Here is an 18,570-nt window from a genome sequence, read left to right as displayed (position 1 = left end):
AATTTTCCCAGCTTCAACAACATTCGAATGAGACTTATCAGAACATGAAAATGACAATTCACAGAATCCTCTTTCATCACATGATAATGGTACAGAATGGATGGAAATTTAGCACTTTGTGTAAACGTGCCAAAGCCAGCCAGGAAATTTTAACAAATACGTAGGCTGGAATTTTGCACACACCCCAAGATATCAGAACTTGGCAAAATATTAAGTGAAATTAAGACTAAACTGATCAGTGATAACAGATTGCATAAAGCAGTTGAATTTTACTGGTGCCTGAATATTCTGTGCAGTAGGCAAAATGCCATCCCACACTTTCATTGAGACCACCAAATATCATAGGAATTGTGCAAATTGAACAGTTCTTAACACTTACATTTAGTCATATTTTCTGTTCACAATGATAGAGCCTCAATTTGACATTTTTCAGGGGATCAAGCTGAAAAAAAGTTACAATGCAGAGAAATGTAAAATCTGGGGGAAATGTGTACCTTGTTTCTTTATTGGAACCATAAAGATGAATGCATTTCAATTTATTTTTACTGTTGTTATTAAACAACATTGTAGTAGTTCTGAAGATATTCCCATTTTTTACGTTTATGAATACTAAGTGTCTCTTTTCTTTTGTTCAGAGAATTATGAGTACCTCCGGGAACTTCTGATACACTTAAGCCCTCCTGCACGGTCCAGTACCATATCCAACTGGGCAAACGGAGGAGCGGTGTTCTTGGAGTACATGGAAGTGCTGACGGAAGTAGATAATCTGCAAAGCAACAGGGATCTTGTTCAGGGATATGAGCTCGAAAGGCTCCAACCGAAACTAATAAATCTGTGTGCCAGTGTTGTTAAAATACCAAGTGAAACTGCAAAGGAAAGGTAACAATAATGATTTTCTTTTTATTATCACAATTTGTAGGGCTTCTGACTCCCATGTGGAAGACTCATGTTCGATTCTTAGTGTGGGTGATCTCTGGTGAGAATATTTACATGAATGTGCCTAGTCAGTGAATCCCCATTTCTATAAAAAAATATTAACCCCGCGGTCTGACGAAAGTAAGCCCAGTGTCGCCGAGGCTTTGAGCGCGAAATTTGAATTCGTATACATAATGGAGAAAAATCGTAATAACTCTGGCACTATGGGACCAATCTACTTCAGATAACTTTTGTTTTGCACGTAATACATCGGTGCATGCAACCATGTAAAATTTGGATGCCCCAACCATGGGGGGGGGGGGGGGTTTACGGGCGGGGGCTGCATCCCCCGAATTTCAATGAAAGAAACATAAAAATGCGGAGTTTGCCCCCTCTTCTCCAACTACAGGGTGTCCCATGAACGGCGCAACTGGGAATTAAGAGTGGCGTTACTTTGTAACCGAAACCTGTACATACATAAGTCATACACCAAATGTTAGCCCTGTCCAAGTAGATATTTTTAAACATAGAAACAACAAACAGGGTGCAGTGTTGTTCATGCAGTGTTGCTAAATGTAAGTGAAAGTGTAAATTTATTTTTTCACAAAGCATGGAAAATTGCATGTCAAACATTCGTACGGAAATTTGGACGTCAATTTCCACCTTGGGTAGGTGGACTATTTCGCCATCTATAGTTCAGAGAAGAAAACCGATCGTTTTCACGTATAGCCAATCCTGAAATGCCTCGTAAAGGCGTACCGGTCCAAATGGGTGTTTTAAAAAAAATATGAGGTACAGTGGCAACACTGTTGATGTTTGAAGGCATCAAAAGGTGTGTTTAGTGATGGTCTATGATATGGAAATACTGGAAACAGGAAAAAAAAGAAAATGAAAATTATGGTGAAAAAAGTGTTACTTACCTACTCCTGGCACTTTTTTCACCATAATTTTCATTTTCTTTTTTTCCTGTTTCCAGTATTTCCATATCATAGACCATCACTAAATCCACCTTTTGATGACTTCAAACATCAACAGTGTTGCCACTGTACCTCATATTTTTTTTAAAACACCCATTTGGACCGGTACGCCTTTACGAGGCATTTCAGGATTGGCTATACGCGAAAACGATCGGTTTTCTTCTCTGAAGTATAGATGGCGAAATAGTCCACCTACCCAAGGTGGAAATTGACATCCAAATTTCCATACGAATGTTTGACATGCAATTTTCCATGCTTTGTTGAAAAATAAATTTACACTTTCACTTACATTTTTCAACACTGCATGAACAACACTGCACCCTGTTTGTTGTTTCTATGTTTAAAAATATCTACTTGGACAGGGCTAACATTTGGTGTATGACTTATGTATGTACAGGTTTCGGTTACAAAGTAACGCCACTCTTAATTCCCAGTTGCACCGTTCGTGGGACACCCTGTACTTTGGGGAGAAAACCGGAACTTTTGCTTTTTTTTTTTCAAAGAATGGACCTTCCGCAACACAATGAAACTTGATTCATGTTCGTGGGTGCAATACAATTTGAATAATAAGGCAAAACGTAAAACTGTTTTTTCCTCAAAACAGCGAATTTTAGCCAATTTGCATATTATTCATAAAATTGTTATAACTCTGACACTATGGGACCAATCTACTTCGGATAACATCATCATCTTGATCAACATCTGATCCCATGCTCTCACATTCATTGTCCGTATCATATAAAAGTTCATCGATCTCCCTAACGCATAATCGTTTCTTTCCGGACATATTTCCACAAAGAGCCGAGTCAACAGGGAACAAATGGATTCACAGTAGCTACACAAGATGCAAGTGCGAACGAAAAAAATCAGAAGCACATATCAAAAAAATTACCCAACACAAGTTCAACACAGCTCAGGGGGCACACAATCGGAAAGCACAAAACACGGTCTTTCACAGTCACTGCTCTGAACGTCTATGGCGAGGCCTTTCCTAAACAGAGGAGGGGAGGGAGCCTTTGCAATCCTTTGTTTTGTCTATACTTCTGGATAGACTCATGATTCTGGCTTCTGGCCTCGGGCTGTTGTCAGGCTTCATTGCATTTCTAACATAGAGATGACAGAAAGCTGACACCGCTAAACCTCTTCCAATCCAGCCTCTCCTTGACCCCCCTCCCCCCCCTGCTACTACTTTCGGCTGGATCACCAGGTCTAAACACAAAGAAGAATGTGTGCCTTATCAGTACTAAATCACAGTGTTGGAAGCTTGGAGGAAAACAACATCGTAAATACCAAGCATTCATTGTGTCTGTCAAGTGTGAGCCCAAACACGTGACATATTCCGAGAAAGGAGGGGGGGGGGGATTTGGAATTTTTGTAAACACATGTTCCCAAACCGAACTGTCTGTGTTTCAACCTCAATATACAAATATAAGTGTGGCAAACCCTCGATAATTGTATCTAAAGCTGTTTGTTCCATATATGCAACTGCGGCTGACAGGGACATACTTTTTTTGTTCCACATATGGAACGGCGGGGGACTAAAGGTTAACCCATTAATGCCCAAATTATTTTTTCTTTAAATTTTACTATTTTATTCACTTGAAAAAGACTTACATAAACATATTACAATGAACAAATATTTTTTGCATTCACAGTTTTCTCATAATGTGCAGTGGATATGAGATTAAATTGTCATTTAGCAGATTTTTCTAAAAATATGAGTTATAAGTAAATAATTATTTTAATTGAACTTTGCAAAAACCGTGCAGTGTTTACATAAATTGTGTTTCACATCTTAAACGTATCAGACTTTGTTTATTTTGAATGGTACAGTACAAAACACTTGATGCACAGAGTAATATTGCACTTCTTACAATATGTACGTGGTTTGGCATTACAACCCTGCTTCGCACATCATCTTTGCGTGCTGCGATGAGCGATTAAATGTTGAATTCCGTCTAGCCTTGTCTGGAATCACAGCATGTGGATGAAGTTGAGGGACGTCCAGGTTGTGCTCTTGAGGAATATCCTAACTTTAGGTAAGGTACCGTTACAGCTCGTCTGAATTCCAAAAGGTCCATAGATTCTCTTCCATGAACTGTCTTATATAAAATCCAGGTATTGACTAAAGCCATATCAAGCAGTCGAGTAAAAAGGCACCAGTACCATTTATTTCGTTTGCATACTTTCCCACCAGCCAATCATGATGGTCTACTCCACCCATGTGTGCGTTGTATGATTTGAGAACCTTCGGTTTTGTTATACCGACTCTGTCTCTTGGCTCTGTTCCACCTTGAAGCAGCACTAACAGGTTCAATTGTGTCACCGTTGGTGGGTATGGTTACACATTTGTTGTCGTTCCATCGCACGAATAAAATTTCACCACACGTGTTGAATCTGTAGTCGTAAGTTCCTCTTGTTTCTTTAGAGAGTTGTTTACTTGGTGTTAGAGGACAGTCACCACATCTATTATCCCTAACTGTTCCTGTTGCTCGGTACCCTAGATTTCTCCGATGCAGAAGTAAATCACGGGATTGTAAAGAAGTTGTCAAAATAAATACTGTGGCTGTCTGCAGATGAGAGACACAATCCAGCATTTGTAAAATCACTCGTCATCCAAGGGCAATGTCATCTCTTCCAGTGTTTGTCACTTCCTTACCACAGTAGATATTAAAATTGAAACAATAACCACGTGTTCCACAGAGAGCCCAAAATTTGTACCCGAACCTTATTGGCTTTCCTCTAATAAATTGTTTCAGTCTGTTACGCCCAAAATACTTTACAATCATCTCGTCTATAGACAAACATTCTTCAAACACACCATATTGCAGAAATACAGAATTCATCATATTAATCAATGGTCGCACTTTGAATCCTGGTTCATTCTTGTTTGCTTCAGCCAAACTGTTATCTTGAAAGTGAATCAAACTTTTCAGTTTCAGAAAAGTGTTTCTTGACATAGCCTCTTTCACAATGTCAACACCTAAATCTTCTTCCTCTGACCAGTAAAATCGTTCTGACGGAATCTTGTGATATCCCGAAAATAACAATATGGCAATGAACGCTCTCACATCATTAGTACTCAATTGAACATTTTGCAAGTTCTTCTGCGACACTGCATATCTTACTGTTTCCTTCACTATATGTTCCAAAACACCTTCCATTTGCTTTTCAAAGAGTTTATTTGGTTTCAATGGCAAAACACGGTTTCTCATTTCCTGTGCAGATATGGTTACTTCATTACCATGAGGTGCCAGCTTTGTGTAATTTGGATGCTTTTTCCTCCAGTTACTGCTTTCTTCACACAGTTTCCTCTTCTTAGATTTACCCTGAACTGCCTTATTGCAACTCGACGTAGCAACAGCCGAAGATTGAATTTCTTCTCCATTCTGCGATGTTGATTGTTAATTTCCTGCAACGTTACTAATCTCTTCTGCATATTCATCCCTCGAAGTCGATGACACATTTAATTTCTAATGATCCTGGAACATCATTTACTTCAACTTCAGCGAAGCATTCATCTGGGCCTTCTTCCTCATCAGTCAAACTGTCTACATCATGTGGACACAAAACTACATCAATATACATCACAAACAGTTTCTTCAAACCCAGGATCCTCTAATATATCTGCTATTTCCTCGAGCGTTAGAACACGAACCTTCTTGCACGACATGTTGGCACAATATGACTTCACAACAAAATAAAACTAAAGTATTTTACACAGTCATTGTTATTTCCACTTCAATTCTTTATGACAATTGAAGTATTGTCTTTGTAGTGCCGCAAGACAATACAAAGCCAGAAAAGAACTATAACAATGGAAGTAAACAAATCATGCTACGCGAGGACGGAAGGAATTATTTGATTATATCCTTTTCTCCCAGCATCCTTATTTGAGGACACTTAATATAGAAATATTTTGCACCATTGAGAAAACGTAGTGAAGCCAAATTGTGGACTATTCTGTTAATTCCGTTCGTTTTTCAATCAATAGGATTTACATGACAAGAGTAAAGAAATATTATGTAATAGGTTGCAAATTGATGGGTTGCCACATTCTGTTTAATGTTTTATAAAATATAAGTGCAATTTACATTAAAAGGTAGTAAGTTAAGGAAAAAATAGCATAGTAACTCGTCAAAAATTTTTTGATGTAAGTGTCCTCATATGAGGACGGTGGACATTAATGGGTTAATAATGACATCGTTATTACCATCTTTTGCCAACCAGGCTTTCCTTTGTGCAGGTTTGCCAGATTCTGTAAATGAAAAAGTCCACGTGACAAAAAAAAAAAAAAGAAGGATTTTATTCTATTTACTTTTTCTCCAATTTTATCCTTATCAACAAAGTAGTCCACACCAAGCAGTGGATTGGCTTTTCACTTTGCATCAATTGCCATGCTTCCAAGTCCCACCCATCCTGCTTTGTGTTGAAATAAACACACTTGTTTTGTTAGAGCTGGAAGAAAAGGCAATCAAGAGGCGTACATGATTGTAATTTGAAGTTCCAAGAATGGAACAGTTCTGCTTTCGGTATGATAGAAGGGAAAGAAGAAAAGAGATTGAATGGAAAATATATCTTTATTTCCAAGACAAAAAAGCATCCGCAAAGCACTTTTGGGGACTGAATTCATTTATATATATAAGAAAAAAATAAAATGAAAAAGTACCATTGCTCCCTTCTCCTACCACCTTTTTTTTTCTTCTACTTTGTATGTCATGCACAGGAGGCTAGACCAGGACTCGAACTTGAGTTTGTTTTATCACCAGTAAAACCTAACTTCAATTGAATATAAAACCAGATTTCAATATTAACATTACTGTATTCCTCACTTGTATATTATACATATTCAGTACATAACGTTTTATGAATGTCAGTTGTTTTGTTAGATGAACATTCATAAATTCACAATGCAGTCATCATAACATTGTAACTTGTGTGCCCATCTCAACAGGTAAAACAGCTGAAGCCAAAAATCACACAACACCTAGACTGGCTCAGTAACTCATTGGCATAGTCCCAGGGTTCAAGCTTACATTTTTGGCAAGTTTCCACAATTTAATAGCATGTCAAAATTCTTTCTTTCACTGCTTGACTAAACTGGAAATGAAAATAAAATTATCATGTTTGTATATTAATATGCTCTATTGAATTTTCCAGTAAGTTTCCTAATTTATTGAACTGATTAATTTTAGGTTATGCCAATCGGAGATTGCAAAGCGCACTGCTAATCTTGTGAGAGCAGCAATTGTTCTTCAGAAGGGCGAACCTGGAGCTTCTTCGAGAGTTCTGGCTCACCTTGTGTCTCAGTTACCCCTGCCAGAGGACTACGCACTGCAAGAGTTGCGCCAACTCCTGAACACATGGGTGCTGGAAGTCACTTCATCGTGAAACCCACCAGTTCTGGCCTTTGTGCTTGTCCAAACATTTCGGTGTGGATTTTCTTGAAAATACTGTGCATATCGTAATAGTGATAGGAATCAAAACTTGTTGATCCTCCAATCTGCATGTTAAAAACATATTAAAATACATAAGTTTTATAAATACAGAAGTGAACTTACAGTGGTCAATGAAAGTGATTATCTAAGCATGTGGACTAAACAAACAAATGTTGAATACTGAATTAAAGTGTGATATTTTAGTGTCATTTGTCCCTGGAGAGAAAAGTTGTTCTTAATTTGAAGTGCATACGTGTGATTTTTGGAACGGAAAGATGACGACAAGGAAAATAATATTTTTGCGTTAAATTGTCTACAGTTTTATACAGTGTTTCATTTTTAGTAATTGTTTACTGTTACATAGGAGGAAAATCATGATCGTTTAAAGAACATTAAGTTTTGATCTTCCATGTAGTGCAAGTACAAAAAAAAAAATTAAAAAAAAAAAGCAAGTGTAATGATTTAATGTGATTGTAGAAGCAAATCTCATGAATACAAGATCAGATCAGAATCAGAGTTATAGTTTAGAAACTTATCTATTTCAGAAAATTTTAGTAATTTGGAAGAAAAAATATATGAATTTCTAATGGCCGCCTTTTTACAATCACAACAGCTTGTACTACTAAGATGATTTTGAAAGTAAATTATCAGTATAAAGTTGTGGACACAGATTTGTATTCATATGATTATTATAAATTTAAGCATTAGATATTACTATATGTATTTTTTTTCTTTGACTTTCTGTACAACCACCGTGGCAATGGTGCCGCTCTTGAAGTACTGGCTCTTTTTCCTGGGAGCCGTGAAAAATTTCATTTTGCAGCAATAGTTTTGTTACTGTATTATTCATCATTAGGGGCATGCATATTTCGTTTTTGACAAAAAAACGAAATTTGAAAAAACACATTGTAGTGTTAATTTTTCAGGTTTTTGAAAGGTGTGAGATGCATTTTGTGACCATGTTTTGTCACGAAATAATGCGAAATGAACTGCAAAAAGCGAAATTAACTCTTAAACACGAAATTCATGGTTTATTCACCGCCGCGACACCCTCTGAGGTCGGAATTATCCTGAGAGTTATGCAATTCCCGGAAAATTTGTTAATTCTGCTGTTAATATTGGAGAAGCAAAAGTGGACTCCTTTACACAGAAATAAACTTAATACTCTGATAACTACATAAATGTGCTATTAGAAGTGAAATGTTAATTCTGTGGAATAAGTGTAGTTTTTAAATCAAATTTTGGATTATATTCACAATTTTAAAACCAAAATGTCTTTTTATATACCACTTTTCATCCAATTTTTCACCGCTATAACACCGATATTTGATTTTATTTACCGCTTTTGAACCCGAAATTCACTCCGTTTTTGTACCGAAATTTTGCTTTTTTATTTACCAAAAATATGTGCCTCTATTCATCATGTAACATAAACACGACTCTGTGTTATAACATTTTAAGCTGCTATCTGAGACTACATTTGCTTGGCTGGGGAAGCTTTGGTCGCTGAGCAAACCATGAAAGGTCATGGCCAAAGTACTGTCTGCATGTTACTTGTGGTGCAATGTTAGGCTAAGGCCCCTCCCCCTTTTTTTTCCTAATGAGTGGTTGAACTGCACTTGGCATATCTTCATAGCTGAGAGGATGTTTGTGTTCCTACACTCCAGCTTTTAAAAAAATGCTTTACATCATTGTTAGGCATATTTTGTATCCATGGGCTATCATTTGAAGCACAAGAGTTCTACCTATTACAATAAATGAAACTTGAACATGTCATTTTGCCACAAGAACCATTCAAAAATAGCCTAAGTACAATTTTAATGCAACTTTTTGTGTGTGGGGCTGGGTCCAAATTTGAGACGACCAATTTTCTAGGAACTGCAAAAAGTAGAATAAAAAGTTTCCTCATGTTTGAAAATGATTAGTCACCAAAATAGTATTTATAATAGGGATGGGACCGATTAATCGGTACTCTATCGGTATCGGCCGATATAGGCATATCAGTGTATCGGTTTATCGGTAAAATTACCGATTATTTTACCGATCCGATATATCGATAAATATCTGATAGTTGTGCAAAATTCTGCAATTTTTGTTGTAATTTTTATGGATATTCTCCATGCACTAATTTTTTAAAAAGTAAATGTCTAAATATGCATTTTCTCTTGCACTGCAGTCACTTTGAAACACACATTTTTAAGGAGGTCAATGAACCTTTCAGGTTCTTCCAGGACCATTTCTAATTTTATATCGGATCGGTAGAATATCGGTTATCAGTATCGGTAAATTTTATATCGGTACTTTATCGGTATCGGCCAAAATTTCATATCGTCCCATCCCTAATTTATAATATTTAAATTGCAGTATTAAATATGTAAAACATGTTTATTTAATCTTTTACTACACACCACACTTATGAAAAGGTTTCACACATTTTACAATCACCACCTTTGCATTTCTAACATCTGGAACAAATGAAGTCAGAATATTGGAAACATTTTTATGGCATGCAGATAATATTTGAGATATATATATATAGGGAGGCCGCGGTTGGCCTGTACCTCAGTGGTAGAGCATAGGCATACAACGCCAAAGACCCAGATTGAAACCCTGGCTAAGCTGTAATTTTCAAATAACTTTCATGTACAGGGTGACAATTAATGAACTATATGAAATAAAAGAGTCATAATTTCTGAACGGTTCACGTGATGACGTCCAAACTGCGTGGCTGGCCACAGGGCATGATGGGAATTTGTATGTGTGTGTGTGTGCATGCAACGTGTTGATGTCTGCCATTTGCAAGTGAAAATGTCCTGGAGGAGTATTTTGGGGACCGCATTCTGGCTCTGGGGTACCCAGGGGCCACTGGAAGGGGGCTATGTTAAGGACAAGGTGTACACCCCAAAACCATTGCCGAGCTGAAAACTGCCATTCAGGAGGTCATCGATGTTTCGACACTTCAGCGGGTCATGCAGAATTTTGCTGTTCGTCTGCCCCACATCATCGCCAGAGATGGCAGACATATCGAACATGTCATAACCTAAATCCGAATGTCTGTAGTACCGTTTACATGTGCAATACAGTTTGTGTACTACGTGGTTTGTCTCTAATTTCAGTTTTATTTCATATAGTTCATTAATTGTCACCCTGTATTAAAAGTAGTGACACAACAGCACTTTGAGAGAGAAATTTTCCAAAACTGGCTTTCCATTGGGCACACCAAGCCCTTTCATCTGTATTATGTGGCATTGTTGACCAGAACATGTTAAATAGTATCATGAAGTTTGTCTATGTAAACTAATAGTTTGTGTGTGTGTCGCATCACAGATCCCTAGCCTTAACCACAAGAGTACATTGTGATATAGAATTATTGCCAGCCTCTGTCTATCCATAACATGTATAAAACCAGTGGTCCCAGGTCAGATATGGATGGATCATGTTTGCCCAATCCACCATTTCATGATACATTGTCCTGATAGGCAGCTTAAAATAACCAGTACAGAATTACTCCCCCATTTCGTAGGTTATGAACTGTAATAAATCAAAATACACACACACACACGTGTGATTTATTACTTCACACTGCAATAATATTTTATGTGAATTAATAAATTAGAGATTTATTGACATTTTTTAACTTAGTTTAACATTCATCCTATAACACATTTTCACAGACCTCACATTAGAAAACTACAAAGATATTTAAACTGCACTTTACGAGATTAGAACAGTAGGATGAAGCTAAAATGAAATGCTACAGAACACAGAAACAACAGGTTAAAAATCAGTCTCTACGCAACTTTATTTGTGAGTACAGGTTTTCTTATTTACAAAAAATTATCACTTTTTATTCCATTTTAGATATGAAGGTGAGATGGGATTCTCAAGACCATCCTGATGACCAACATTTTGTACCTAAAACAGAAAAAGGTATGAGAAGTGCAGAACAAATTTTATGTGATTATTTCAGATTGAAACTACTGCAGAGAATTCTTCCAGTCTGAAAAATCATCTTAAAACTTATCTTGCATTTACCGCAAGTTTCCACCCAAATCATTAAGTAGCAAATTTCCATTTAACCTTTACTGGCCCGATGATGCCATATGGTATCATGGTGCTGATTACGAAATTGATGTGCTTTTCGGACTTTCATACTCTTGTGTTTGGGTGGAAACTCGGACTTTCTGGAGCAAGCCTGGGAAATTCACATTGATGACCCCTCCACCACATATCCATGCCACATTTCCATGCCACATTTCCGAACAGAGTTTCACATTTTGGCTCATTAACTTGTATGGCACCCAGGAACATGAAACATGTTTCATTCCATTCTTTGAAAATAATACTAAGGTCTGCACCTTCTCTCCAAAATAGCAGGGAAAGAGGGGGCAAATTCCAGATTTTTTTTCCATTGAAATTCGAGGGGATGCCACCCCCCCCCCCCCCCTCGGTTCGGCATTCTGAATTGTACACGGTTGCATGCTCTGATGTTTTAGCTGCAAAACAAGACTTACCGAAGTAGATTACTCCCATAGTGCCAGAGGTATAACAATTTTCTGAGCAAATTGCCTATTTTTCATAAAAAAAAACAAGTGTTTCACATTTTGACTTATTATTCAACTTGTATGGCACCCAGGAACATGTTTCATTCTCTTTGGAAACATCAATTCTTTCAAAAGAATACCAAAGTTCGCACCCTCTCCCCAAAATAGCAGGAGATGGGGCAAATTCCAGATTTTTATGTCTTTTTCCATTGAAATTTTGGGGTTGTGCCCCCCCCCCCAAACACCCCCTTCCTCGGTCCGGCGTTCTGAATTGTACACGGTTCCATGCGCTGATGTTTTAGCTGCAAAACAAAAGTTATCCGAAGTAGATTGCTCCCATAGTGCCAGAGTTACAACAATTTTCCTCCAAAGAGTGTTCGAATTTAAAATTCCCAGCAAGAAGCCTGGGCCAGAACGGGGTTACTTTCGTAAACCTGCTTGGCCATCTAAAGAAGTGTAGAGTATGCACATACACCCATGCACAAGTAGTAGTTCTGTGTCAGTATCTTCTAGTTAGTGTAATTTCATATTTTTCAGTCAAATTGTCCAAAGACCAAATTTCCTTCAGTAAATATATTATGCAAATTCCAACAAGTACAGTTCTAATTTTAATTACTAGGGCTGTCAATTAAATTTGCTAATCAAAGTATGTATACTATTTAGTGCTTCTTGCATCAGGGTATCTTCCCACGTTCGTCTTTTGTCACCCTGGCTTATCAGTTTCCCATTTTTGGCAGAATGCAAGTTGGATCTTTCCAGTAAGAGAAATTAGGGTAAAAATCCTGTTGAACAGTTTCAATAATGGAAGAACAAGCTTCATAACTCCACCACCCGAAAGGAATTCAATACTCAGTATTGATTTATTGTTTTACTTTCACCTCTAAAAAAAAGAGTTGCCTTTAATTCACTGATTCTTGGCTGTTCAGATATCAAAGCATTGTAGATCTGTAGAGTTCCAACTATGAGTTACGAACCGTTGCATTGAAATGTTGGTGCAAGTTTCATATTTACATTAAATGATTGCAGAAATTAGAAAAAAAATACTACATTGTATAATCTATATGTGAAATAAAATATATTCATTATGTTCCAAGTTATAAACACCATCAATTGATAATGCTAAGAATTACCTCCCCTTGAAACCATTTTTTCTCTTATATTGCTTTTCCATGCATCGTAAAAGGTAAAGGTAAAGTGCTCCCCTGTGCATAGCACCATGCCATGAAGGCGTATAGGGGTGTGGGGGTAACGCCCCACACTTTCTTGATCCAGTCGTGAGTGGGGGTGATGTGATCGGGCATCATGCCCCTGACTGCCTTTACCCCCCAGGGTTTCCCCCAGGTACCTATGTTGTTCGATGCTGGGTAGGTGCTGGGGCCGCTTCCAACATTAGAAAAGTTCCCGGATTTGAACCGGTCGGGGATCGAACCTGGGACCTTTAGCATGGTAGTCAGATGCATTACCGACTGAGCCACCGCGACAACTGATATTTACAAGTTTTCATTTTCATGACAAAGACAGCATGTCATCTAAAATATTACCAAACTGGCATTTGTGTGCATAAATTATAGCTAAATAAAACATTAAAATTACAATAATGACAATGGCTGTTTGTAGCTCTCTTGTATGGCATTTTAGTTCAAATTTTTCAAACTTAACTCTCGGCCCAAAAATTTACCAAGGTACCTTACTTATGTAAAATTTAGAAATTTCGTATTTCGCAGTTGCACAATTTAATAGTTAAATCCTATTAATTTTGAAGATCCTCTGTCTTCATTCACTAAGGATACGGCATCTGGAGTGGAGATGGTACCGCGTCACTGCTTTGTTTGTTCCCTGGTGGAGGCAGTTGCAATTTCTCCCGTTCGGTGGCAGAGTGGAGTGGAGGTGATGAGAAAGCCTTGATTTTGGTGTGAACACGTAAAAGATGCCAAAAAAACCCACCAAAATCAGACCCCTCTCAACACCTCCACTCCACTAACCACACAATCTCCTCCATATCTATACTTCACCCAACCGGCTCTTGTCATAGAAAACACTGTCAAAGAAACCCGTGCTATCATCCAACAGAAACCAGCACTGAACCTGGACAATGGACAGGCACAAGCGACTTTGTACCCCGTCCTCAAAAATATCTCAGACCAGAAAAAGAAAAGATGTGGTGCGCATGCTGGACTCCCTTTAGCCACGTGGGGAACAGGAACTGTACCGCACCAAGCAGCATGACCCAGCCCCCCCCAACCACTCCTGGCAAAGCCACCTGACAACAGGAAGCAGACGACACAAACCAGGACACACACGCCAGCACTGCCAAATGGGAGAAATTGCAACTACTGCCACCTGGGAACAAACAAAGCAGTGACACGGTACCATCTCCGCATCCAGACACCGTACACTTAGTGAATGAAGACAGAGGATCTTCGAAATTAATAGGATTTAACTATTAAATTGTGCAATGCGGAAATACGAAATTTCTAAATTTCACATAAGTTATTTTAAACCACGTTTACCGCTTCCATCATGAACAGGTACCTTGTCTATGAAATCAAGTACTAAAGTGTAAATCACCAAGCCTGAGACCTTCTGTAAACAAACCGTCTCACCAATTCGATGTATCACTGAACACGGAGACCTTCCCGCACGCATAGAACTCGCCATTTTGAAAGTACCACTACTTCCTCGCTGTTCACGTGATTATTTTTAGAAAATAACCAATGTTATAAAATATCATTATGTACACAAATCTCTAAGCTCATTGAAAGTTACAATGCATATTCCTACAAAATGTTCACTTAGGCTATCTTGCCTTACCATGTCACCAAGTTATTTTACGAAGTGCACTATATTTGGCGGAACAAATATCGTTATTAGGATGCTTGTCAAAGTTTCCAACCGCAATAAATTTACAAACTTTCTTTGTCTTGTTTTGATCATCAATATATTTATTGGACTTACAGCATTGCATATGGCTGTTTATGTCCATTATATATTTTATTTACATAAGATAAAATTTACATAAAATCTACAAACAAATTTCAAATACACTCCTACCTATATCAAACCTTAGAAATATACATTACCATGTTATATTATTTTGTCTAAAAAAATGCAAGTAAAATATATTCAATTCGCATGCAAGAAAGAAGCCAAATTTATGGGAAATGATTACTGGTGAAAAGAGTTAACCATAAAGATGAAGCAATAAGAACAAAAGAAAGAGCATTGGGTTTAAAATGAAACGTCATTTGCGGCAGCGTATCCCATACTACAAATTGGCCGTTGTTTTACCTTACATAATGAATCCTGTAATAATGCTGGATTTTTGTGTGGATTATTTTACTTCTATGAGTTTGCAATGCTTTCTGCATGCACGTGGTTTTGTTTACAGAAGGTCTCAGAGTTGGTGATTTGAACTTTAGGCCTATTTATCTGGACTGAACAGATATGCATGATGTTGTATATACAGAATTTTGCTTTAAAATATTCACTGAATTGCTTAAATGTTAGCTATTGTAATTAATTCTTAACATTATCAAATTCACTTTTGCCATACAGAGTTGATGCAAAAAAAAAAATTCAGGATAATTATACTTGACTGAAAAAGTATCAGATGATGTCTATTGAATTTGAACCAATAAGCCTCTTCTATTTATCACTTATTTTATTTGAAAAAAATATTGTTCATTACAATAAATAAAATTTAAAAAACACGAACCTTTTGAAATTAGCAAATATGTAGAACATTTAAGACTTTTAAAAACTTACCTGAGCATTGTCATCCACAGCCTCACATGAAGTCATATAAATATTTAACTATGTTGAAATTGACAGAGCTGCAAAGTGAAGCAGAAAAGAGAAATGATAAGTTATGAAAATACCAGATGCAATAGATGAAAAAGTACAAATACACAGGTAAGACATAAAATATGAAGGAAATACCAGACACTGAAAATATTGAAATTTTCAGTTGTTTAATTCTATAGATAATAAAACTTTTTTATGTTACCCCTGTTCTTATGTTCTATCAGCAGCCACTTCCAGGTTAAAAACTGTGGCCAACAAAAAAACCACCAACAAATTTAGGTAAAAATAAAGTGAAAATTGTGGCACAACTAGGAATTGAACATGGGCCATGCCAATGCTTTACTGGGCAACTAAACCAATCCTATTCCACATACACTAGTTGTCCAAGGGCAGAAATTGCCTGGAATGAACAATTGTACCCACACAGAGTAGAGCACTGGCACAGAATGCCAAGGATTTGGATTCACTCCTTTGTTGAGCCACAGTTTTCACAAACGTTTCAATCAGTTGTTATGTACAATCTATGTGCCATAAGCTATTTCTAATAGCTTTATCAAAAGTCACATAAAACTTGAAGAATATTGAAATTAAGACATTAAGAATGCTATTGAATTATTTGAAACAAGCCGTGAATATTCCACCTGAAAAACTTGCACAAAATTAAAATCAAGGATACTGACTCTGGAGCAGACATCTAGTTTCCTTACTTTGTCAACACAATGAGTCTTTAGTGAGATATGTCAATATTCTTGGACAAACTTACCTTGACACTTGCCGAATGAAATTCAAACCAAAGGAACATTTGTAAGCAGGTTTCCCAAGTATATCTTCACCCACCACAGCCAAGTAATGAAGAGTTACCAATGATGAAATCTGAAAAGTATTTTAAATCATCACTCAATATTCCATTTTTTTTTACTGAATTCTAATTCAGGTGGCATATATAATAGTTGTACTGTTGGTTTAAGAGAAAATTTTGAAATGTTGGTATAATTTTGATTACTAGTTTTATTATTATAGCATTAGTTACTACTGGTGTGTATTAATTTGTTTTAGTCAAATAGTTATAATTACAGTATTAAATTAAGGAGCTGCGGAGCTCAGTTGTTAGGGCCCGACTACCATTCGAGAGACCCAGGTTCAATCCCCGATGGGATTTTTTTTCCACCTGTTGAAGTGGCTTTGATGCCTACCCAGCACCATATAAAGTGGGAGCCTGGAGGAAACTGGGGTAAAGGTGGCCAGAGGCATGGTGCTGATCACATCACTCCCACCTTTGGCTTTGATCAAGAAAGTGTGCGGTCCTAACTCCACACCCCCTATACACCTTCATAGCATGGAGCAAAGCCATATACTTTTACAATACTAAATTAGGTAGGACCAGGGTGAACAGAATTGGAAGCCACCATCATTGTTAATATTCTTTCAACTTGTGTAAATCAGTATTGGCACTCACTACAGCACCCTGTGAAATACTTTATTTTAGGGACGGGCCAATGAAAGTTTGACCAATAATACCAATATTCTACCGTTCCGATATAAAATTCCAAATGGTCCTTGAAGAACCTGAATGGTTCATTGACCTCCTTAATAAACTTGTGTTTTGAGGAGCCTGCAGTGCAAAAGGAGTTGCATATTTAGACATTTACTTTTCTAAGAGGTAGGGCATGGAGATTATCCATAAAAATTATAACAAAATGGCATAATTTTGAACTAAGTTGTAAGTTATTTATAGGTACATTGGATCTGTAAAATAATCTGTAATTTTACCAATAAACTATATCAGCTGATACCAATAAGAGTACCGATTAATCTGTCCAATCCCTACTTTATTTAAAAGCTGGCCTGATTTATACAGAATATTTTTTACAATTTTCCAGTTCCTAGACTACTCTATTTACAAGAGTTGGATAAAAAGTAATGGCAACACTGGTATAATTGGTACACATTCCTTCAATGTATTCGCCACCCCCATCTATGACCTTCTGCCACATGTATGGAAAGGCGTCATACACCGTCAGCGTGTCAATCTCTGTCGATGTCCCACAGTGACCGCCCTATAGCACGTATGATGGCTTTGTGCATGTCCTAGTGCTTCCCATGCAGTGGTTCCTTCATTTTGGCAAAAAGGTCTAAATAACATGGACTCATCGGGTGAATATGGCAGATGTTCCAGTTTCTCCCAACGCCAGTTATGCATGAGCGCCGTCACAGTATTTGCAGTGTGACACCTTGCATTGTCATGCAGTATGATGGGAGACCATTCCAGAACGTGCCGTCGCTTCCTCCTTAATGCGGGATGCAGTAGTAGGCTGTCGTAAGCAACAATAAACATCACTTTCGCACGTTCGTTGGGCGAGGAAACCAGGGTGTTTCCATTCATTGGACATTCCTTTGCACTCCGACCATGTGCCACTTTAATTTTGATCCACGTACGTTGTTCTACTTGCCTTGTTAGGGTGCTTGCACTCTATTCCTCTGCTTCAGAGCACTGCTGTTTTTGACTGAATAACATACAACTGTTCCCACTCACTACACTTCCTTGTCTGACATATCAGTTGCTGACGTATCAGCAACAAAACGCTTGTGGCTCTGTGGCTCGCCCCTTTCACGTGACAGCAGAGTTGCCACTACTTTGTATCCATCCTTTGTATATCAAAATAATCCAAATGGAAAGATTTACAACAAACTGATGTACAGGGGGAGCCAAAACCCATGATCATATATTGATATAACATTATTGTTGTGAAAGAAAACGTAGTAATCAATGCAGAAACTGTACTAAACTGAACAAGATACACAAGGTGGGAAACCAAATACTTGAGTACTGCATGCTACCACAATGTGGCTTTTAACTCCAACATCCAGATTGATCTCTCTCGGAAAACGGGT

General features: G+C 37.5%; 2 protein-coding genes across 5 annotated transcripts in view; one reads left to right on the top strand and one right to left on the bottom strand.

The window, feature by feature from the left end:
* The window catches only part of Nup98-96 (nuclear pore complex protein Nup98-96), a 109,391-nt gene extending 101,254 nt beyond the window's left edge, over positions 1 to 8,137 (top strand). For 2 of the 4 annotated variants that reach the window (XM_083119403.1, XM_083119404.1), the window contains 2 exons: positions 636 to 879; positions 7,088 to 8,137. In XM_083119403.1, the coding sequence (XP_082975529.1) occupies positions 636 to 879; positions 7,088 to 7,283 (440 nt within the window). In that variant the 3' untranslated portion in view covers positions 7,284 to 8,137. The remainder of the gene's footprint in view (positions 1 to 635; positions 880 to 7,087) is intronic. The other 2 variants (XM_083119401.1, XM_083119402.1) reach the window with 1 other exon arrangement.
* A 2,786-nt stretch (positions 8,138 to 10,923) lies between these two features.
* Positions 10,924 to 18,570, bottom strand: part of Orc5 (origin recognition complex subunit 5) — a 32,161-nt gene continuing 24,514 nt past the window's right edge. The window contains exons 9-11 of the mRNA XM_083120171.1: positions 16,442 to 16,551; positions 15,640 to 15,707; positions 10,924 to 11,245 (exon numbers count right to left, since the gene is read on the bottom strand). Coding sequence (XP_082976297.1) covers positions 15,662 to 15,707; positions 16,442 to 16,551 — 156 coding nt within the window. The 3' untranslated portion in view covers positions 10,924 to 11,245; positions 15,640 to 15,661. The remainder of the gene's footprint in view (positions 11,246 to 15,639; positions 15,708 to 16,441; positions 16,552 to 18,570) is intronic.

The sequence above is a fragment of the Lepisma saccharinum genome, chromosome 3 (assembly GCF_977018435.1).
Source record: "Lepisma saccharinum chromosome 3, izLepSacc3.1, whole genome shotgun sequence".
NCBI classification, from domain to species: domain Eukaryota; kingdom Metazoa; phylum Arthropoda; class Insecta; order Zygentoma; family Lepismatidae; genus Lepisma; species Lepisma saccharinum.
Note: the sequence above shows the minus strand (reverse complement) of the source record. Positions and strands in the feature narration are given on the sequence as shown.